This window comes from Acipenser ruthenus, chromosome 1, assembly GCF_902713425.1.
Source record: "Acipenser ruthenus chromosome 1, fAciRut3.2 maternal haplotype, whole genome shotgun sequence".
In the NCBI taxonomy this organism is placed as follows: domain Eukaryota; kingdom Metazoa; phylum Chordata; class Actinopteri; order Acipenseriformes; family Acipenseridae; genus Acipenser; species Acipenser ruthenus.
In genome coordinates this window covers 27,032,293-27,057,301 of record NC_081189.1, presented here as the reverse complement: position 1 = coordinate 27,057,301, position 25,009 = coordinate 27,032,293, and the positions used below count along the sequence as shown (strand labels likewise).

General features: G+C 35.8%; 2 protein-coding genes across 5 annotated transcripts in view; one reads left to right on the top strand and one right to left on the bottom strand.

Moving 5' to 3' along the window:
* The window catches only part of LOC117409376 (peptidyl-glycine alpha-amidating monooxygenase B), a 96,592-nt gene extending 84,541 nt beyond the window's left edge, over positions 1-12,051 (bottom strand). For 2 of the 4 annotated variants that reach the window (XM_059022860.1, XM_059022873.1), the window contains exon 1: positions 11,919-12,051. The gene's annotated coding sequence lies outside the window, so the exon portion shown is untranslated. Of the gene's footprint in view, positions 1-5,026; positions 5,163-11,918 lie in introns of those variants that run through there. The other 2 variants (XM_059022877.1, XM_059022869.1) reach the window with 2 other exon arrangements.
* A 7,941-nt stretch (positions 12,052-19,992) lies between these two features.
* LOC117973226 (putative nuclease HARBI1) lies at positions 19,993-23,042 on the top strand. Its single transcript, XM_034924801.2, has 3 exons — positions 19,993-20,091; positions 20,895-21,779; positions 22,282-23,042. The coding sequence occupies exons 2-3, from the start codon at positions 21,002-21,004 to the stop codon at positions 22,689-22,691; spliced, it is 1,188 nt and encodes a 395-aa protein (XP_034780692.2). The 5' UTR covers positions 19,993-20,091; positions 20,895-21,001; the 3' UTR covers positions 22,692-23,042.
* Positions 23,043-25,009: the final 1,967 nt, after the last annotated feature.

The following is a 25,009-nucleotide window of genomic DNA, read 5'->3' as shown; positions in this document are numbered from 1 at the left end:
GAACTACAGGAACAATCGTTTCACTACAGTTCTCTTACTGTACATCTACCATTGTGACACATTTCTCAACAAAGAATACCAACTTAAAATACAGTATGCTACAGGTTACTTCAAATTACATACAGTACCCCCCCCCCCCCCCCACACACACACACACATACACATTTCATGTACTATAATAAACCTCAGAAACATAAAGAAAAGGACATCAGTAATAAAAATCATGTAAATATCACTCATGTCTAAATCCCTTCTACAGAGAAAAATTCAGAGACATTTATAGTGCCAAAGTTAGAAAATGCAGTAACCGTGATGCTTATTTAGTTTTACAGTATTAAAACTGAGAGCAAAACTCTCTAGAGAACAGTATTGGATCAAATGCATGCATGCTTTTTTTCTCCTTGATAAGATCTGTTAGGAACAAGCAGCACAATGGTGACATGTTACAGTGAGGATTTTATAAATGACAAAGTCTGTGAACTGATGCAATGAACTAAATACAAAACTGGAACACTGGGTGAAATTAAATCACTTTAGTTTCACAGGCATCAAAGCAAGCAAGCTGGAAGCATACTGTGTTCAATTGTAAAGCCACATTACAATTCATTCTTACAGTTATAGAAACACTTTCTTACACGTGTGGCTGTATAGACAGAACACACCATAACAAATATATGACATGAACAAGTCAAGTGCACATCATGTAACACCAGAAGGGCATGGATTTAATGTATTTACTATACCATTTAAAACACATAAGAAAATGACAATGCAATGCTACACGCACTACTTATAGTAGTTTACCATCAGTTTGTTTCTGTAGAACAATCATATTCATTAGCTCCACAAAAGAAATTAAAAAAACCTGCACTTTTTATTTTTAGTTTTATCTGCCACCAAGGAAGGAAGCAACAGCCAGCAACTCCCCAGAGGCTTTAACACATTGTTAGTTTAGTCAGGAGTGACGTGACTTTTTAGCTCCTAGATGCAAGCAGACTATGAGCAGGTTACCACACAGGGTCTTTTAAAAATAAAAGAAGAAAAAAAAAACACATTATTGACATTAACTTAAAAGATGACTTGTTGATTATTAAACTGTACACTGTATCACCACAGATCTTGGTCTTGCTATTAGTCTTATATCAATGTGTGACAAATGGAGGGCTACTGAACCTTTCATGGAATGGCCCTATTGACCAAAAAATGACAAAACTAAAATTATTCAGAAAAGTTTTGCTTTCAAAAGATAAACTGATCTCCGTAGGAAATTAAAAAAGGTAATTGGATGGCTGGTTTGCAGTAAGATTATGAGCCCTTGCCAAAGACAAGAGAAGGCATGCAGTAATGTTTTGATTCAATTTGGCCATTTAAAACAGATCTGCTTGACAGACCAGATGCTTGCGAGTAGACTTTGCTTTGGAACAAGTTAGTTGTACAGTATATGGAGTTCAGTGTAGATTATATGAATGCACTCCTGACGAGTTTAAAAAGTTCATAGGAGTACTGTCTGCCACGCTTGAGGAGGGCCAAATAACATGCAAATCTGCTGGGGCCGAGTGAATGTGAAATAACCGCAGAACTCCATGAATGTTCATGGAGTAATCTAATATAACAAATACCATGCATGGAAGTAAAATAATATGTCTAACCTGAAATTAAAAATTGAATTCAGAGAATTTTCCTTACTGCACTAGAACAAGCTTCATCTGCTTAGCAACAGTGTGATACACCCAGTCATTCTGTCGTTAATTTGAATGAATGCAAGATCGATTCCAAAAGATCTGCAGCACACTGTAGAATATGAAACAAGTTACTCCCTGCTACTATAAATCTCTCAACATTTGTATAAATTAGTATACAGTAAATAGCTCCAGCATGCCTGTTCATGATTGGCAACCACGTAATCCACCTACTTCTTGGGGCATCTCTGGAGCATGCCCTGACCTGGTTTACTAGATGATCCATTTCCTCAATCTGTTTACTCTCCTTCAGTAAAACAAAACTATACCAAAATATCACTGCAGTCATCTGCTCTTGTGCTGTTCTAAACAGCTTCAGCACCATCTGCACAGCTGGTCACAGTGCTCCAGTCTGGACCCAGCCCATTTCCTTTTACTTGAGCTAAAGAGGAAATACATCACAAGTACAACAAAAAAAACAACGTTAATCTTGTAATTAAGTATTACAAGAAACAGTATTTGTATGCTGTCTTTTAAATGTGGACAACATTTTCAAACACACAGTACAGTACATGATATCATTTAGCATGGTGTGAAATGCCATCCTGCAAAAACATACGCCAAGCATTAAACCTTTTAAAGACAGATCATGGTTTGCTTTAAAAACTGGAATCACTCTCCTTTGTGAATTAGTGAACAAATCCATAAAGTTCTGCACGACAGCCGCAGTAGACAAACAGTGTATTGTAAGCAGAGTAGATCTGAGATCATTGTTGTGCACCTTTTAATACAGTATATAAAATATAGTATTAAATATAAAGTATTTTAAATGTGCAAAAGCTGCTGCAGTATGAAAAAAGAAAAAAAAAAACCTGACATCACCCACCCACACAGCACCTATCCAACAGGGAAAGGCTTCGTCTCCTGTCATTTTAATTAGGCCCCTGTAGTCTTTTTACATGGAGACTGAATAATTGAAGATTCCGATGCTTAAATCATGTCTTTTACAGAGAATATTAGTTCTTATTAACCCTAATTTCTTTGTCTTGTTTTGTATTTGGATGACTTTAGAACAAGGCTTGATATTTGCAACAAGTACTGTACATGAGTTCCACTATAGCTTTTTAATAGAGGTAACTGTACGCAAGTATGACGGTTAAAATCTGTTCAACAGGGACAGTTCTGAATTAGTTCTAATACGCTTCGTATTTTTTGTGCAGTACATTATGTGATCATTTTCGTTTTGCTTTATTGAAATAACCCATGCTAGCACATGTATTCCCTTTTTTTCTAGTTTCATTCACTGAATGTTCATATATAGTTCTGAACTACAGTCACAAATAACTAGGGTTCTTCGTTTTTTAAATCGATAAATTCCCTCTTTTTTTTTTAAATACGTTTTTAATGGTTACGGCTAAAGCTGTCTGAACTTCAGTTTATATTACGCCCACGTATGAAAAGACTGGAGAGTCACAGTGGTGATAATGTGAGATAACTCTACTGCTCGCAGCTATCTGGTCAGGTTTGTATCTCATACTCGATGCAGCCAAACTGGCTACAAAGGAAGTGCGTAATCACGTAGCCAGGAGGTGTTAAAGCTCTCTGTTCACGGTCATGATGAAACATGTGGAACTTGACACATAAAAACTAAGTGACGTTAGCCAAAAACAAAAAACAAAAAACAAAAAAAAGGGATTTTGCCAGGAGCTGCATAAGTTAAGGATTTTTTAGGATGTATTATTGTTTTACATTTAACAATGTGAAGACTTCATTTAAAAAAAATAAATAAAAAAATTAGTAGGCTGTCTAAAATCATATGTAGTGCCATAATAAAAATAGCAATGAACGTTCTTTCAATTTCAGCTTCCATTGCTCGGATGTCTTTGTTCTAAACACAGTCTTCCCGTCGGTTTCTTTAAAACAAAACACAGTATGATCCTACAGTCCCCCTGTGACCTTTGACACACCGCAAGAATTTCTGAGGTTGGCCCTTTTACAGCAGCCCTCAGGTGAATAAATGGAACCTTTTTATACCCGACACCCCTAGCTTATTTGTTCATAGAATAATGGGCAAAAGCTTTGACGTGTCTTTACCAGGACTAGAGAACAAATAAGGAAACAAATAGGTGTGCAATATTTCATGAAAGGTGCAATTTAATATTCAGGATATCTTTATAGTTAATGCTACAGTAGATGCATTGAGAAAGCATAAAAAAACTAGGGTAGATATAAAGAGCTGATAAAATGAGATACTGTAGCTTAAAAGATAACTGTATTGTACTTATTAAACAAGAAATTGTGTAGCCCAACATAATACTCCACCTGCAGGCTATATTTAAACAAAGTACTGTATCCATTGCCATTCCATTTATTGTCGCTCATATAAGCCCATTGTGTTTCGTTAATGTTCATGGCAAGAAGAAAGAAAATAAATTAAATTAAAAAAAAAAAAAAAAAAAACTGTTGGCACTTACAGTATTGGGGTCAAATTAACATAACAGTTTAACAACATACAGGTTTTGTTTGTCCATAGTCCTGCCTTTTTTCAAAGGTACTGTACATGCAACTGAAATTACATAGGCTCCATCTAGTAAACACCAAATGTCACATTCTTTGTATTCCACATACTGTGCAGTTACAATATACTGTATGGATTTAAAAGAATAAGAAAAAAAAGTCAATAATTACCCACCTACTTTTTTTTAATGAAGCAGATGCGATTAACAATTTACATTTTAAAAACATGCAGCTGCCACATGATATTTTAGTGCCCTAGCCTCCCACACACAGTACATGAAGATATTTCATTTAAAAGGTATAAACACACAAACACAATGCACCTAAAAGGAGGATCACAATAGGATTTCCAATCTATCTTCTGTGCCTCTTACACACAAACATCAATCAATTGTGCAATTCAATTTTTCCAGGAAGCCTCCTTGTGAATCAGCTGCTATGATGCTTCCTCTATAAATCTAATGTCATAAACGTCAAGACAGCCAAATTAGTATTGTACTGCAAAATCACAGATCAAGCACCTGCTGCCAAGGTAAAACTAACTGTAATGTATAGATTTATACATACAGATTACAATCACCTCAAAGCTTTTTACTGCATCAATAACTTTAAATATATGGCTTATTCATAGTTAAAATAATTTACACCACATATAGTTCATACCATATTGTTGCAAACGCTGTTTTCTTTTTATATATAATTTTATGCAAACAAGGTAATTGCTGGCACACAAGTATTTTTGCTTGTAAATCACATTATGTACCTGTCAAGAAGCAGACTAAAGGACCGTCATGCAGTAAACACACATACTTATTCCATAAGCTGCTTACCTGCTCACATTCTGCCTCTGAAACACAGTAAAAGAACAGAGAAGAGACTTCTGATCTTCAGCTCGGAGTGACTCATTGGCGAAGAGATGCTTTGAATTAGCCTAGCATGCACACTGACATCATCACCTAAGACTAGGGTGCAGAGGGTACTATGGTAACCGTTCTATGCACTAACAGTCAAGAGCCCTTAATTGTTTTAACAACTTCCTGGGGCTTCAGCTACTGGACTCTGAAATCCCATGTAGAAAATAAAGGTTGTTCTCAAGGCTACAGAACAGAACAGAAAATGACTCCATAACAACTGGATTCATTATTACAGGGCAGCCCTGAGCTAGGATTTTCTTTATGTGATGGAGACACATTTTGAATGAGCCTACAGTACAGCTAATTTTATTTACAATTATGACGATGTCTCCCTGAAACATAATAATAATAATAATAATAATAATAATAATAATAATATTGTATGTATTGCTATTGATCCTGCTCTGCGTCTCAATTAATTTATCAGCAATGAAGCGTTGCACCCCTACTTTAAATACATTTACATTTTGACTTGATCTAAAGTACCACGCTGATAATTTGTTTAAACAATGACACTCAACACTGTTTTTACAGTACCGCATGTTCTAAAAATGCAAAACAAGCCTTTTTATAAATAGTCCCATCCAGTAGCTTCTATCCTAACCTTTGGGACTGGGTTAATCATTAATCCTGTAGGTAAAAAAACTCACCTGTCTGTTGAGACAAATGTAATAAACATGTGCTTCAGGAACTCAAATACCGCAGTCACAGGCTGGTAACCAAATCACTTCTTGCCATGATTCTTAATACAGGGTTCACAATCAATACATCAATACACAAACAGGCAGGCTGTACAGCAGGGACACGCACACATTTGTTTTGACATCAATTCAAAATGCTTCTGGTTATTTGTTAGATTTTTTCTTTTTTTTGCTGAATTAATTTGCAGAAACTGGCATAGACTTTTTAGAACAATAATATCATCTAGCTACTGTAATACTTGAGCAACACAAATGTTTCATAATTTAAACAATGTACATTTAAGAAGAATATATGCAAAAGGTCATCTGAGAATATTAACAGAAACAGATTGTAAAGGCTACATTAAAACCTGTACATGTCAGTTTTGAGCCTCTGGATATACGAAACATTTGACATAGTTCAAAATACTTTGTTTGCAAAAGCATTAAAAGATGTTTAGAGGGTTCCTACATAGGAGACTGTGTGGTCCAGTGGTTAAAGAAAAGGTCCCCGGTTCAAATCCCACCTCAGCCACTGACTCATTGTGTGACCCTGAGCAAGTCACTTAACCTCCTTGTGCTCCGTCTTTCGGGTGAGACGTAATTGTAAGTGACTCTGCAGCTGATGCATAGTTCACACACCCTAGTCTCTGTAAGTTGCCTTGGCTAAAGGTGTCTGCTATTTAACAATAATAATAATAATAATTTAAAAAAACTGTACCTGTCATGCACTTCCATTCACTATATACTGCAGCTCTCTCAAGCCCATTTTAATGCTTTTGCAAACTTGGAATTACTTGTACAGTACTGTATGTCTGTGTGCCTTGGAACTGTATGATCCACTGCTAGTGTGCCAGTCCAAGCAATTCATTTTCCAACTTCATATCCAGAGCTGCAAAACTGACAATATGTAGACTTTAATGCAGCCCATAAGAAGATCCATTATTGTTCAGTTTCTGCCACTGGTCCAAACAAATCTAAAGCAATTTTTGGAAAAGTTATAAAATGACCTTTTCAAGGCATTCTTCTTAAATGTGCATTATTTAAATTATGAAACTGTTTTATTGTGCAAGCAGTTCACTAGTTAGATGATAGTATTGCTCTAAATATTAAATGCCAGTTTCTACAAATTAACTTTGCAAATAAATAAATATCCCTAAGCATTTTGAATCAGTGTCAAAACAAACGAGCACAAGTTACTGCTGTTCACCACCTCTTACTTTCTGGTAGTTTGTCATACGTTGGCCATTTCTATTACTACTGTATACTTAGGTCATTTCACTTTTTTCATGAATTTGAATTATATATCCACCCTTTAAATAACTTTACTATCATAGCTACTGTACAGTACTGTACTTCCACCAATGACTAGAATGCCTTTACCCCAAAGATATCAAGTGAAATGACCTATGTACAGTATTGCATGTAATTTGAGAGATGCGTTTAAACAAGTGTAGTACAGTAAAAAAACCTGTCTAATCCAGAGCCTCTTATGTAATATTATTATTACTAATTTGCTATATCAGATATCATTTTTGTCATAACAAAATAATTACCTTTTTGCTGTTACATGTTCTTTAAAAACCCACCTAGTGGATGGAAGCAACAGGTCAGTAGATTTAGAGAACCCATTTAGGCCTAATAAACTCCCACATTCTATTTCAAAGATAAAATAATAGAAAATAAATATGCAAAGTTTCACAACATGCAAGGACAATCATTTGACAGCCTGTACTACTCTGGAAACTAAACCCTACAGCAACTAATAATGCATGGAGAAAAGAAAACATTTGTACTGGTGCCCAATATATTAGTAGTGTATCCCTTGTGCCTTGATTATAGCACATCTATTAATGCAAGTAGTGCAGAATGAAATGTAGGCTACTTGCTCAATAGGTCTTTGATGGCTTTGATGATGAATATTTTTCTTTAGCATTCTCTCAAAATATGCCTTCAACATTATAATTGAGCTATTAATCCTTATTTTGAAACTGTAAGAGATTAGTTCCTCAGATATATTTGAGGTTTCATATTTTTAGTTGTTTTTTTTTTCTTTTAAATATCATCAGGCCTGGAGTCAACTAAAATTGTAATTGTGCAATTTGAACAGAATTAAAAGAAAATGACTAATTTCAAACCAGCTAACCACTGCAAGAAACTTACAGTATTTAGCAGTACAGTTACAGTATATCCAGCTGTAAGAAATGCACGGTGACAAACAGTGTACTGTAAGTTAGCATATCTGTAACATGCATTTTAGTACTATACATTCCCTGACACAGTTATACAAAATTAGACATAGCAATATCATAAAAACAAATAATATAGATACATGACTGGCACACAGATGGACAGGTTCCTAAAATATGAATGTAAAAAAATAAAGAAAATAATTTAATCTACTTTTAAAAACAATTTCTTATAATATTTTATTTAATGTATTATTATTATTATTATTATTTATTTATTAGCAGATTGTTAACTGTAATTAACTGTAATTGTTTTGTTTACTCTAAAACGTAAATTAAAGCAATAGAAAATGTATTATTGTTTTTTTTTACTTTTATATTTTGCTAAATCATTTCCAATTCAGATGTTAACACAGTTGAGTTTAGTGAATTGGAGCACTTGGCATAGAAAAAACAGGTGGGTATCAATATTTTTGACAACCTCTGTATATCCCCAGATTGTGAACTCAGTAACTAGAGTGGGCAGCTCCACTATACCCCTGTCACCTCGCATCTCCAGTGGGAGATGAGAAGCGGTTCTGATCAGTCATGCTGTCCTCTGGTTCAGCGATTCATTTTAACTCTACACACTTCTGCTGTCACTGCTTTAGCAATTCCTACTGTATTTATTCAGCCTCATGTAACATTATCACTAACATGCACTAATACTGAAAAAGAGCATTGCAATTGATCAGAAACTGCGAAATTAATATACTGTAGGATGACTTATTTTCCTACAATAATTGTAATGTTTTCAACCCTGGACAATAGGTTTGTTACTGTCAAAATAGTTTAAGATTCTTCATTATTAAAGCTTACTACTGCAATATTAATATACAAGGTATCTACAACTACAAATAATTGAAAGAATAAAGTTACTTTGGGAGGAGCAGAAAACCAAAAATACTAAATACATTGTTTTAAAAACCTGCAAATTTCTCTTGAGATCTATATATTACACACTGTTTAAAGGAAAACAGGTTATAAAACAGGTTATAAAATGGGCAGCAGTGTGGAGTAGTGGTTAGGGCTCTGGACTCTTGACCGGAGGGTTGTGGGTTCAATCCCCAGTGGGGGACACTGCTGTTGTACCCTTGAGCAAGGTACTTTACCTAGATTGCTCCAGTAAAAACCCAACTGTATAAATGGGTAATTGTATGTAAAATAATGTGATATCTGTATAATGTGAAATAATGTATAATGTGATATCTTGTAACAATTGTAAGTCGCCCTGGATACTAAGTCTGCTAAGAAATAAATAATAATAATAATAATAATAATAAAATTGTGAAACTTAAACTTGAGAACAAACAAAAGTGAATGTAAGTCAAATTAAGATAAACTAACAATTTTGATGAAAAGTAAAAAAAAAAAAAAAAAACAACATTGTAGAAATCTTAGTGCGGCCCCCAGGACTGAAGTATGGGTAAGCCAGGGCTGCAGTTTATCTTTCTGTAGCAGCTATATACTGCACTTCCACTTAAAACAACTTGCTTCAAACCCGAAGCATCACTTTTCAAAAGTCACTTTGCAGTACCTGTACACAGCTTCTCCACAGAAAAATGAAGTGCCAACATGGAAACTTTAAGACCGAAAATAGGATTATAAAGCTAATACTTTTAGTACAGTAGGTGGCGCCGTCCGAGTATCAAATCATTCATAATGTGATAATTCGCTGTTATTTTCTTGCAATTTCTGTGGATTTGTTGTATTCTTTTCTGAGGAATACCATCATCGAAAAATTGTTGCCTACAGAAATGCAACATGAAGCAATAAGTGCCAACTACTGCACCCCCTGCACTGCTGTAGCTACAATACCTGCCAAGCGAAGCACTAATGTGGGAGCCGCAACTCACAGGCTTACATGGGTAAACAACTCTTAATAGAAGGATCTGTGCCTGAAAATACAAACAAGCGCATTCCTCCTACACACTATTAGACTTGATATGCTGAGAATGAGTCATTTTTGTGTTCAAAGAACTTCATGTCTGAAGAGACGACAGAATAAAGAAAACTAGCTCTTCTAGCTCACTCCCACATGTTTGTAATTACTACCTGAACATGGAAACATGTTAATATATTAAAAAAGACATTAAAAAGGAAATATAAAAAAGATTTAGGAAAACAGTCAATTAAAACTGATGGTTTCACAGACCGATAAATCATCATCACTAATCTTGACATAACATTCCCGGACACGGATACAAAATTCGAGCTATCCGATTGAAAAGGAAATCATCATGACCTGTTTGTGACGTGTAGTCATCCAGACAGATGCCTCCATAGACAGTATACCGAGATTCTGATACTCTCAATGACTTGTGGTAATGAACGTCTGAACCAAGTTTCTTCAGACGACTAGGTACTTCTTTGTAAAATTGAAAGCGTTAATACTGACAGTGTGTCTCGACAGTAATCCCATAACTTATACATTCAAAAATGTGAGGGACAGAGGGGTGCTTGCCTCCACTATATTCGTGTGGCCTGGGATATGCATCCTCAGCAGGGGATTATAAACGCTGGTAAGTATGGCTACAGTACTTATTGCCAATTTTAGCCACAATGTTAGCTTATGTCAGGTACAGCAGAAGCATGCACTTACTGCAACTTTGTAATCGATCTTGTCATTTAGGCATTATAGGGGCACTTATTACAATTGTTTAAATAATTTGGACATGATATAAATATAAATGGATGAATATACTGTCCATAAGAACATAAGAAAGTTTACAAACGAGAGGAGGCCATTCAGCCCATCTTGCTCGTTTGGTTGTTAGTAGCTTATTGATCCCAGAATCTCATCAAGCAGCTTCTTGAAGGATCCCAGGGTGTCAGCTTCAACAACTGTCCAATAAGTACCACACTAACTTGCATATAAACAAAGTACCTGATGTGTCTGTCTACGTGGGTTATTAAACCTATTGCCACAGTTAAACAAATGTACTACTTTGATGTTACTGAAAATACACACTATTTCAGATATCACGCATTGCTAAATCAATATATATAAGCAAGCAGTATTACAGTAAAACGCAAAAAATGATGTTGTACTTGAATTTATATAAAGTCCTTACTTTTTGTAAAGGAAAGTCTGGAGCACTCATCTTACAATTCTGTATAACATTTTAACTGGATGGTCGACGCGCCCATTTGCAGACAGTCTGCACAAAATCATTCATATGGAATGCGACTACTGACATTGTGTTTAACATGTCATTATTTTATTAAACTATAACTAGGGCCCCCAGATGTCAGGCTTTCTTTATACAGCATAGTTTAAAACACAATTAATATCTTCCAGATTCAACCTGTGGTTAAGCCGGAATCCATTCACAAACAGACACATTTTGTACACAAACCATCGTTAAATCGTACAGATTCAGAAGAATTGAATCCACTGAACTCGATTGAATTTGGCATGCCATTTATAAACTCAGTACATTCGTTTTTTGGATTCAAAACAATTCGTTTCAAAAGCCAGGATCGTGTCATTGTGCAATGTAAACTCAGTGCACAATACAAATCGCTTCGGTAAAGAGAAGATTTAAACTGTTAATGGAATTTTAAAAACAAAGTCTTGTTGACTGTTGACGGGCATCACAACACTGACTCAGAAGTTAACTATTTGAAAAATGTTAAGCAAGTAATAATAACCAATCCTAATCACTACACCGTACCAGCAAACCACAGTAACAACTGTCAACATGTAACTAACGGACAGTGTGTTCTGTTTTGTGCTGTTCGCTTTTCACTTTTATTTATATACCGGGATCTACATTCAAATAAATCAAGAGTTAAAAAGTTGCGAAACAGCTCAGAAGTTTAGTTTCAAATCAGAAAACAAATAGGGTGTATCTGTTAGACTTCATTAAGCAATATCGTGTTTTTTCCTTCACTTACCTATTCTGTGTTCCTTTCCATTAAATTCCACTCTGTATTGCCCAGCGACTCCTCTTTCCTGTGTCTGTCTTTCCATGTTAATCAAGTAGGCTGGTCTAATCGTTCATAGGAGCAGGTCGATTGAACTGGGTGGAGCTCCGAGTCATCGATCGTGAGGAGGCGGTTGAAGGTCTTTAAAGCTTTGTGGTTGAAAAAATGTCAAACAATTGGCTTATTTTTACAAGTACTGTATGGGGATGCATTTGAACAGCTTTTTACCTTAAAATGTTTGACAGAAGGTCCAAAAGCCCAAAAGGTCCTATCGGGAGACGTAAAGTCTTGGACTTGCCCTTTATGACAGACAGAGTGGAACATTACATTTTCATTAATGGCGTTTTAGTAGCACATATATCATGTCTCACCCATTTGGTGTGAGACAAACATTTTGGGAGCTTTTTTTGACGGCATATTTGAAGTCTCACTTCTAAAAGAAAAAAAATAAATGACTGTAAACCAGCATTCCTAAATCTCACTGCCATTTTTTCAAACCTCACTCATTCAAACCTTGAGAATTTAATGAGAATTAACCAAATGTACTGTCCATGGTTTACTTCTTTAAAGTTATCTGGTATGCATTTGTCCATTCAGCCTATATAGAACCAATTACAGTAGTTCAACTGGCTTCATGAATCCAAGGTGGCTGCTTGAGTTTTTTTTTTTTTTTGTTCCCCATGCTTTTCTGTTTTCAACCCCATCATTGTTCTTTTTGTACACAAAGACAGGTAACACATGCAGCTAGGCTGCTGCTCCTGGACTTACTCCACTGGAGAGTTTAACTTTAACATGGACCAAAGAAGGGGATAATATTGTACAGTGTCCCTTAATCATGTTCACTTTCAGTGGCATCTCTGGGCCTCCTGAACTCATGTTCTTTGAGAGGACGGGCTTATTGAAGAGCTTTATGTAAAATGTACTTAAAGGTGGAGTTAACTGGTGCATTTGGGAGACAGTTACAATAAGTGTGGGTTGTGGGCAATGTACATATAACAACCAAACTTCTTTCCAGGCCTCCCCTGGAAAGAAGTTTAGGATAAATACATTCAAAATGGTGGACTGCCTGCTAATGGAGTCCAGGAAAAATAACTCCAATCAACACAGCATACCAGGTAAACCACTCCCAGTATTCAGTATGCTCAAGCTATTTAATTTATGTATGACCTATACTGTAAGGTTGTCATTTGTCAAAATTACTGACAAAATTAAAGTGCAGCTAGCTTCAAATTAAATTATTTTTTTTACGGTCTTACCTTTTTATAATGTCTATGCAATGAGAATTCATATAGGTGTCAAAATAGGCCCTTAAAGGTTAGCCTTAGTGCAAAGTTAATTTAATGACCAATGACAGTTCTGGACTTGGGAAGACAGCAGTATCTTATGTGATTCCTGACCTTTTTATGAAATGCTGGCAGCATTAGACAAGTAAAACTTTAACATGTAGTTCAGAAGATGAGTGTTGCTGTTCTGAATAATTCACTCATTAACCAGGGGGACACACAGTGGGTGGAAAACTACAGTCTGAATACCACCTGCATCAGCTCTTAATCTAATCACGGAATTGCTTCCAAGCAACAAGGGTTTGTAGGGATTCATTAAAACCTGCCATGCTGGCCGTGTAGATGTTGAAGGATCATTTTGTGTTTGTGTATCATCCCTACTGCACTACTGTATGCACAATTATTTTTCATTTTTTGAACCTGAATGCTTCTGAGTGTGTGTGATAGTGTTGAAAAACATACAGATTTAAAGGGACAATTGGAAAGAAATGTCACCATGTATGATAAAAAATGAGATTTTTAATGATCTTATAACATCTATGCCCTGTATCCATGGAGATATTCAGCTGAAACAGAATTAAAGGCATAGCCTCAAGGTCACTAGGTTATTCCATCAATTTAACAAATATGCACAGTTCAGGCACATAGCACACACAAAAGAAACGGAGAGAAACCTACTGAAATAACTGAGTGCATTGAATAATGTTTACCCCAACATAATAATTAGACATTCTTTCTTTTATCAGTATCTTTAGCTTTGTCTTCTTGTGGCCTGTTCACCATTATAACACCATTAATTTTTAAAAAAAAATATGCAGCACTAAGCAAGTGGTTTCAGAATAGCCTCATTGCATCATTTGCAATTATCTTACACATTCCTTTTTAAAGTGAGCGATATTTAAAAAACAATACTTCTTGTTGTTTAGCATTATCAGATGTCATGAGTAATACAAGATGGTTTAAAATGAGAAATAAAAGATGGTTTAAAAATGGCTCAAACATTTAAAAAAAAATATGAAAAGTAGGAGAAATTACCTTAAAATGAGCAAACTGCACAGAATGGCACTAGTTCAACATAAAGTATTAACATGTTGAGGGACACAAGTGGAGAAAAAGTATGTTCTCCAGTACACTCAGTATTTATTTTTTAATATGGAGCACCTGCCAACTGAGAGCCTACTATCAGCCATTTATGAAAGTTTGCTTTTTGTATAAAATGAAACAGTCACGTATCCTCCACACAAATGTGTGTCTGTGCGTGTGTGTGTCTGTGTGTGTGTGTGACATGTCACAGGAGTTTTCTATTTTTTATCTAAAGAAAAATGAAAGCGAACTAGTAGAGTAAAATTAATTGTCAAACGTTTCAACTAGTCTTTTATCTTCTATATTAGGTTTTTCATATATATTTACTATATTTTCATTTCTTTTGTTTAAACACTTTGTTCTTGCAATCTTGATGCTAATATTTTATATTAGGCATACCTGTATGAAATGTTTTCTGAGCTCACAATTATGCAATGTTGCCATCTGCTGGTAAAATGGTAGATTTTTCATTCCGGGTTTTGCCCGGGCAGATGAGTGCCCACAATTTCCCGGTCAAAGTCCAAAATGAATCTCAAAGATCTTTCATTTTATGTTTTCAGTGGACAGAAACAGAGCTACTTTTAAGCCTGTTTAAAGACAGGTAATACGGTTTAAAGGCATAGTGTGGACAGGGCCTAAGTGCAGTTTTAATACACACACACACACACAGTTGCTGCGCATTAAGTAACCAAACTGAATTAATAACAGAACTCGCTATTTGTTCTGAACCGGATTAACTAGTGCGGTTGTCGCTGCCTTTTGCAACCAAACTCTGTGTGTACTTAAACCGTATTAAGAGCAAAAGGTGTACTCGCAACCACATTTAGGCTGTGTGTGTACAAGTTGTCTCCAACCAGAAGAACCTGCCACGGAGTCTACACGTTGTCAGATAACATGACCTACTCCCAGCCATTTACCCTTTGCACAGCTACTGTACAGATAATAAACTTAATGTTTGTCAAATCATTTTTCCTTTTAAGTTTCTTTAAATATGATTATATATTCTACAACTACAGACTGGATTCGTGACCCCTGATTGGTATTGATATTGGACTATGTATTGAATGAATATTGTAATTAAATAATAAAGCTGACAACATTCCAATTGCACTAAATATGTTTTTTAAGTGTTTATCATCAATGGCAAACCTCCAAGGATAATATTTGAATATGAATGAAGAACAGAAGATAACACAACCCTCTTTTCTTTCCAGTTAACAGGCCCCTAATTGAATTCTGAATAGGCTTCCATAAACTCACACAGAAAATTGACATCCAGGAATGTACTTTAGGATAATAGTAGATAAGTGATATTTCCTAGAAATGTGTGATATGCCTCATTGAGATGTAAGATCATACACAAAGACAATTACCATGAATAATAAATGTACCCCACCCCAATGTTTGGACTTTTATATACAGTCACAGTAATAGTTTTTTTATGAATACAATAAATGTGAGGTTGATGAAACTGTATAAAAGCACAAACCTGCAGGGACCTGTCATTGCCTTCAGGATGGCTGCTGTGGTGCACTTCCTGATGTGGCGAAACTTGCCTCTTGTTGAGGAGAGGCTGGAACACGTTCGGAGGAGAAGGGCAAGACGAAGAAGACCCTGCATATCCAATCCCAGGGTCACTTTGTTTGGGATGCCAGAGGATGCGGTGCTAAAGCGTTATCGTCTCATTCTGCAGATCATCCTAGACCTAACAGCTGAATTGAGGAATGAGCTAGACCCCCGCGTCAATGTAGGGGCCACTATCCCTGCACAGGTGAAAGTGCTGTGTTCTCCGCACTACTTAGTCTCTAGTTCCTTTCACACCACAATTGGAATGTCTGGAGGGATAGCCCAATCCACCTTTTCCAGAGTGTTAGGCACATTTCTGGATGTCATGCTGAAAAGGGCAGGCCAATACATATCATTTCCTAAAGATACTCGCATAACTGATGTTGGCTGAGGCTTTTCCAAACTGCTTCATGCTGAGTGACCTCAGCCGTAAGGACTCTCAGCTCCTACTCTGCTCCTTCTTTCCATGCGCCAAGAGGACTTTGCTGTCCTTGCTCTGACACATTTATTTTTTTTGCTTTCTATTTTTGTGTTCCACAAATGTCATACAGCGACTACTGCTCTCTGTGCTCCTAACTCTGCATATGTGGCCACTAAATAGACAGATGCACTCTTTGAGACCCTCACTATCATAATTGCGGATCATTATTTGCATTGCTCTTAAGCTTACAAAGGGCACAGTGCATAATAATTGCTTGGCTGCAATGCAATTTGAATTTTGCATCCGCAATTATTTGCACTGCGCCTATACTTACATCACGACCATAGTGTGATGTGTATTTGTAAATACATGTTCATGTATTTTTAATGTAAGTTTGGCAGGGATGGGGTTAAAATCTCATTCATGTGAAACATGTGGTCAGGCTCATATTGGATAATTGATTGCCAATTTAAGTAGACCGCATGTATAAAAGCTCTGGTTTTGTGTTTGTATATTTTGTTTAATTGTTTAACTCTTTTGTTTTGTTGTAAATAAGTGTACAAAAAACGCTTGAAAACTGTAATATCCTGTCTCCTAGCTATGCTATTCCTGCTGATGGCCATCGTCCAGATACCCAACCACAAGCTATTCCATAAATCTGATCTGTTTTGCATTGCTAATAGTTACTATCCATAGGTCTCAAATGTGCAATTTTGAAAGAAACATATGTTATAACAAAATGTTTTGTTTTTTTTTAACTGGAACTATAGAATGTTCTTTTTCAAAGCCTTACTCTCAGAACATCTATTCCTCTTGTACTTCCTGGGTCATTTCAGCCCAGTAGTGTCTTCTGGGTCAAAGCATGTTACTGGATGAATACATGTGATGTATTCAGATGGTTGATTAATGACGACCAAGAAAGCGCAACACTATCTAAAAGCACAGATTGCAAACAGATTTTTCACTTAGTGTTGTACCAGATTTATTCACGATATTCCACATTTCTGGTTAGTTCTATAACATCAGCAGTTTATTTATTTCACAAAAAGAGGTGCACATTCAGCCAGGGGGTGAATGCTTTGTGAATATAGCTCATTTTTTTTTATACAAACACAAGTTCACTATAACTTGTGTTTCTTTTAAAACCTTCTCAGCATAAATGTAATATAGTAATTGAATATGATGTAAAACACCTACAAGGAAAGCACAGTTATTATATTATTTTTTCTTTTAATTAAGTTTCATAAATAATAATAATAATAATAATAATAATAATAATAATAATAATAATAATAATAATAATAATAATAATAATCTTACTGTGATTTAAAAAAAAATTGGGGTTGGGAGGGGGTGTGCAGATGTGAATCCATCCGGCAGGCAGCTGCTATTGCAGACTCCCTGTGGCTCTCCATGCAGCAATCTGTCTTATTCCTGCCCTGGAGAGACCCTCCTCCAGGGATTGTAACTGTAAATCAAAGGCCTAACTATTCTATCCAGTTCCTAGGCTCTCTCTAAGGCTGCCAGTCGAACTGCTCATTAGCACAGATGGAGATGTGGACACCTGTCCCCTAGTACTGTAGCTGTGCTGGGATCACCAGAATCCATTTAAAAAAAACCACTGAACAAACATTGGAAATTATTCCCTGTCATGATTCACCTGCGCTCGATTCAAACCAGTCAGGCAAAGACTTGAAAAAAAAAAAAAGAATTCAAGGAAAACAAAGGGTGTTTTAGGTTTCAGCCTGATCAAGCCAATTTCTACCCCCGAATGGAATGATTAAAACTAGGGTTAAATCTGGAATCAACCAAAGATGGTTATTAACCTGACAGTTTTATTCAGTAATGATGTGAGTCTACTATACATCAATGGTTTAAAAATAAATACATGAAAACAGTTCAAACATTAAACTTAAAACTCAGACCCTAATTACAGTATATTGCATACCTACACCCAGACCGTCACATGGCAATTATTACTCCCATTACTCCCAGTATGACCCATGATTCCAAATAACACCATCTAAGATGGCTCTGTGTTTTTGTGTGTGTGTGTGTGTGTGTGTGTTTTAGGTGAACCCCAGCAGATGGCACTTCATCTTGGTGCATGTAGGTGCTTGAACTGTACAGTACTGTACTGCAGTTGTTCAAGAGATATTAACTGCATCAAATTTGAGTGATAAAATCATTTCCAGAATAAATAATAGTTAGATATATTTTTTTAAAGTGTAAGTAAATAAGCAGGTCTGTTGTTAGTCATACAGTGGTCAACTAGAAAACAAAAACAAAAAAAACAGTATTCCCATGATAAAGCACTTACACTTCAGCATGTTACACTTGAGCACGATGTGTTTATATTTATTGATAATTGATTTGGCAACATATTAGAGGGTTTCTTTAAACTGTAGATTTTAGGAGGTTTGTTTTGGTGTATTTTGACAGGGTTCTGGTAAACTGGGGTTGTAGATTCAGATGTGGGTTACTGCCTGTGAAGTTCTGCCAAAATTTGACAATACTAAATAAATCAATTGGCTCAAAGTGGTAGAGCTAAAGTGGGAACTCATACTGCCCAGTCTGCCAGTAACTATTTGAGAATCTGCATTGAGACATACACTCTCTAGGGTACTGTATTTGTCAGCTCACAGTAAGATTGGTCATGACAGCTAAATCTGCTTTTCAAAACATTTTCTTAATGGCAGTATGCGTGCCTAATGAAGTAAATGCAGCATAACATGTAATATGATGGAGTGCATTTAAATAAGGATATACACCTTCTGAACGTGCGGATTCAAATCTTTTTCCCCCCAGTAAACGGCACCACGCTGGCAAAGTTAACAAACATTATAGTTGATACAACAAAATGACATACTAGCCATATATCTCAATAGTCAGTGTAGCAGCAGTGTAGAGTAGTGGTTAGGGCTTTGGACTCTTGACCGGAGGGTTGTGGGTTCAATCCCCAGTGGGAGACACTGCTGTTGTACCCTTGAGCAAGGTACTTTACCTAGATTGCTCCAGTAAAAACCCAACTGTATAAATGGGTAATTGTATGTAAAATAATGCAATAGCTGTATAATGTATAATGTGATATCTTGTAACAATTGTAAGTCGCCCTGGATAAGGGCGTCTGCTAAGAAATAAATAATAATAATAATAGTCATTCGATCACTGGTATCGCTAATATAGATTTATTTAATCAATTACAAATATATTCTAGATTAGCAAAGATTCTACTGTTTTAATACTTATGTTGTACAATATAGAGAGAGATATACTACGTAAATATATTGCTACAGTAAATATATTCTGCAATGAGCCATATTTAAAGTGGATTTGCCATGCTAATTTTGAGAATTGTTTTAGTAAAACAAAACAAACTGCTTATCGTACAGATCTAAAAAGAAAACGACAAAGTTGCATATATTACCCCCAAAATGAATCTCCTCAGTTATTTATTTGAAGCATTTTAATATTATTATTTTATATTTTTTATTATTTATTTATTTATTTATTTATTTATTTAACATGTTACAGGGTATATTATTTTTTTATATGAAAATCTGAACAGCACCAGGGTTGAGCTGGGCTAAGAAAAATAGTTTCACCGTAATTAGTCTTCCTTGCCACCAGAGGGCCGAGCAGAAGGCAAAAGAAAATCTTTCAGCTTCTCTGGTTTGATCGTAAATGTCACATGAGCCAATACAACCAATAAGCCAATAGGGTAGCCATGTTTAGAGACATTGTTTGAAAATAGAAGACCGCTTGTGTCAGGTTCTTTGGTTTGATGCAGGTAATTGTAACTTTAATTCTTTGATAAAGTGATTTGGAGTATCATTTTGTTATTTTATATTGTATTCCTGTGTATTACAACATTCACGAACCCATTACTTGAAGTGTTTGTCTTCTTGAGTTATACTTTTCTTACAAGTTTTATTTGTACGTTCAGTTGTTGTCCTTATGAATTGTTGCAAGTCTTTTTTTTTCTTTCTTAGTTTAAGCTGCAGTGTCTTAATATGCAATGTACAATCCTGATATATTTTATGCCCTGTGTCCAGTTTATTGCTTGAGTTTTTGCTGCCAGTCTGAACTGCATGCAGTTAATAGGTTGTGGTGATTTATGATACAGATACACTGTAATATTGGGGTGGGGGGTGTCTAGGTATGCAGTATACTTTAATTAGGTTCTGAGTTTCAAGCTTACTGTTTGAACTGTTTTCATGTATTTATTTTTAAACCATTGATGTATAGTAGCTGCACTTCATTACTGAATAAAACTGTCAGGTTAATAACCATCTTTGGTTGATTCCAGGTTTAACCGTAGTTTTAATAATTCCATTCGGGTGTAGAAATTGGCTTGATCAGACTGAAACCTTGGTTTAAACCTAAAATCAGAACCTTTTTGTTTTCCCTAAAAAAAATATATTTTCAAGTCTTTGCCTAACTAGTTTGAATTGAGTGCAGGTGCTTTCATGATATGGTTAGATGCACAGTAAACAGGGAAGCTAGTACTGTATCTACATTGTGCTGTTTTGCAAAGACTAACATGATTTCTTTCTTTCTTCCCCTTTTTTATTTTAACTAAATGGCTGACAGTGCCCACTATTATACATGTGAAGTATTGCAGTAATTTCATGAGGTGGAAAAAAATGACTTTCTGAATAAATACAATTTGGTGGAAGCTAAGTTGCTTGAGCTTCATTATGTCAATTCTTTCAGCTGCAACTCAGCTTGTTGCAGTGCAACTTAATTTAATAGTAGAACAAGGAGGGGTAGAGGGGGAGGAAGAGGGGGAGGAGGCAATGGAGGACGCTGCAAGACCACATGTGCACCAAGAAGGCACCCACCGCCGGCTTCGCAGGCCGAGAGTGTTCAAGCCGAGGACAAATTTCCTGGACATGTCGGACCAGGAAATGCTAAAGAGATTTCGCCTTGACAGAGCTGCCATTCTGGAACTTGGTGACATTTTAAAAGGGGATTTGGAGAGTCGAACCCGCAGGTGCCACGCTGTACCTCACCATTTAAAGATCTTGGGAGCGCTATCCTTTTATGCCAACGGGTCATTTCAAAGGCTTAGTGGTGACCGACTGGGACTAAGTCAGTCCACCATCTCCAGGGCAGTATGTCAGGTCACTGATGCTTTGGTCAAGAAGGTGACTGATTATATTTCCCTTCCTTTGACATCTCAGCAGCAACTTAAAATACAAAAAGAATTTTGTGACATTGCTGGCTTCCCCAGAGTACTTGGTGCAATTGATTGCACTCACGTGGCAATCCGAGCACCTTCCCAAGATGCTGACCTGTATATAGGTCATAAAAAATCACATTCCGTCAACATGCAGGTGATTTGTGACGCGTCAGGCATTATCTGGAATGTTTGTGCAAAATTCCCTGGTTCCTTTCAGGATTCTTATATCTTGTCTAAATCCTCGATATACAAGATCTTCGAAGGCAATGATGCCCCAGATGGCATTTTATTGGGTAAATATACAATCTGTCTATAATATTTGCTGAATATGGTTTAACATTGTGAATCTTTATATCCGGTCAGTAAAACCGTCATTACAGGGCTCCAGATTGTGGCTAAAATGGTTGACAATTTTTGCCAACTATCTTTTGAGTTTAGGCACCATTGGTGCCTGTAACCCAAAAATAATGCCTCTTCCTTCAAAAACATGTCAATATTTATGAATGTGTGATGTAAAAGAAAAAGAAAACCACATATCACTTTTTTCAAACTAAAGTGTGAAACGGACGGTTACAATCTGACTCCTAAGCCTAAGGTTTTGTCTGGAGCCCTGCATTGCAAGTCCTCCAGTGTACAATGTCCACGTGTATGTAGAATGGTATTTATATATTTGTTTGGACCTGTCTGGACCAAAGAATATTGACACATATTCTCAAAATATAAGTTTGTTTCACAAATGTGTTGAATTGTCTGGATTATTTGTTGTGTAAATATGTCTATCTGTATTTTGTTTAGGTGATGCAAGCTACAGTATTAAACCTTGGCTCATGACTCCCATTGCCAATCTCCGGACCCAAGCAGAACAGAAATATAATGACGCTCATTCCTCTACTTGGAAAGTCATCAAGCGAACCCTTGGTTTATTAAAGACAAGGTTTTGCTGTCTTGATAAATCTAAAGGTGTGCTACAGTATAACCCTGAGATGGTCTGTAAAATCTTTGTGGCGTGTTGTATGCTTCACAACATTGCAGTCCGTCGCCGGTTAATAAACGACCAAGACCAGGACGGCATCCATGCTGAGAAGGAAGAGGGTTCAGATTCACAGGAGGATGCTCCAGACCCTCCTGTATCTGAACTGAATACTGAATGTGAGCAGGATGGATACAAAGTTCGTAACCAACTTATTGACAAATGCTACTCTTAATTATGTAGGCCCTGGAAAAACTTATCAGAAGGGAGATGGCTACACAAGCATTGTCAATAACACACATTCATTTCGGGCTGTCTTTAGCGACCTTCATTCTAGACATGACCCAGACATAAACATCTCATCCCGATTGCTGGGCATGTGAATTGTTGCTGAGCATTTTGTACATTCTGTTCCCCCACCCAATGTGTTTTGCACTTGCATAATCTGCAGTAGACTGAAAATGTGTTGCATGTAATGTTGAACGGGGTTAACTATTGCCTTGCTCGCATACCAAGAGTATGTAAAAAACTAAACACTAAGGAAAAGGGGACCTTTGATGCTATAATAAAGTTTTTCTAATATTAAGGGTTTGCTGTGCCTTGCTGTAACATTTATTTTTGTAGTCATTGTATATAAATTGTTCTCCGTATAGTCTAGGGAGATGAGGTGTCATGTACTACATGTTTCGTGCAGAGGAGTTTCATACTCATTTAGAATGAGTTCTACAGTTGGCTACAATAGTAAAGTAAACCTGAAATGCAAAGTTAGCTTGTTCATTAAACACTACAATATTATCTTTGATTAATTAATTCTTTGCATGGTCTTCTTAATCCCTGCTGGAGCTGTTCAATATCTACATATGTTTCACTTTTAAGCAGTGGTTCTCAAAATGTAGCTTAAGGAAACTTGGGTCTGTTGCATACACTGCTCACAAATTATCCATACCAATGTCAAAGAGACAAATTACAATTTACTGAGTTTGTTCTGCTTTTGCTTTCTAAAACATAAAAAAAACATTTTAATTTTACAAAGTAACTTAAATGTACATATGCATGTTAACAATTTCTAGGTTCATTTTTATTTTAACCATTTAGTTTGTACAACCCTGGAAATCCACAACTGCATATGCAACATCGGGTCATAAGTCAATGCTACAGATAATCATACCTAACACCAGTGTCACAGCCTTTGCTGTCAAGTAAACAGCCAGGCTGCAAATAAACATGCAGTTACACTTGTGTGATCTGACACTGATGCACAACCAACTGATCAAGTATGTACTGTAGCTGATACATCTTTATATGCCCACTATCATCCCTGATGTTCCACCACAACCCCCAAGCAGAACCAAAAAGTTTGTAATTGGGTAAATATAAAATGTAATACTATACTTTGGCAATAATTGTAAATTATTATTATTTGTTTATTTATGCCAATTAATATTCTCTCTTATTCAAATGTCACTTTCTTGGGAGGAGGAGGAAGGACATAGAAACTAGACATGTATTGAACATCAAAGGATATGGGGATAAAAATTGTGCTTGATATTGTTTTATTGTTGTGGCATACTTTATCAGTAAACCACCAGAAAAGTTGATTCTACAGAGATATCTTTGGCTTTATGAACTTAGTTTAAATACAAACCAATTAAAAAACTGACTCATTGTTTTGAGGCTTATTGTGTAAAACCTGTAATACAGTATCATTTGTATATGTGTTTGCCCTACAGCCCTACATGACTTGCAGATGGTACAAAATTTGCAATCCAAACCTCTAGAGCAGTGGTGTGCAAACTTTTGATATGCGCCTCCCTTACTTAGTATACATTTTGTCCTTTATTATCTGAGAACTGCTGGAAGTAGCCATGGTAAGGTTCTTTGACCAAATAGGAATAAATAAGCATACACAAAGGGTTTAGATACCTCTTCATTCAGTATTTTATTTAATGTGACACCATGTATTCAACTATCAAATTATTGCCATTTGACTCATCAAATGATGGTGCTTTATAGTTTTGTTTTTTTATAAGCAATGTTAAAAAAATACTGAAGCTACTACAACAACAAAAAATGCAGCCCTTTACAATACATAAATTAATAAATAACAAAGCCCTTATATATACTGTATATATATATATATATATATATATATATATATATATATATATATATATATATATATAAAAATAAGAAAACACCAAAATACAAAACTACAATTTTTGAAAGTAGGTTACTGTATATTAACCTGTGCTATGTTACATTACATGTTTTTAAAGTTGCACTTTTATTTTTTTCACCTTTGCTCAACTTTATACGGTTAATCTATAACAGATAGAACAGTGGATTCCACTTACATTATAAATGACAGATAATATTAGTTTAAGTCCTGTCGATGTTAAAAAGCAATAAAGTGTTAATAAACTTTAAAAAGAGGAGGGGATCTTGTGGATCTATATTTGTATTACAACGCACAAAAAAAAAACAAAAAACTTCAAATAGTCTAAGATCCTGGTTTTAACTTTATATGTTTGATAAACTGGTCTATGGGTTGGT

Coding starts and splice junctions, on each gene's coding strand:
- LOC117973226 (XM_034924801.2), top strand. CDS start 21,002: ATGTCAATTCTTTCAGCTGCAACTCAGCTTGTTGCAGTGCAACTTAAT. Junction 21,780..22,281: donor CCCAGATGGCATTTTATTGG/GTAAATATACAA, acceptor TATTTTGTTTAG/GTGATGCAAGCTACAGTATT.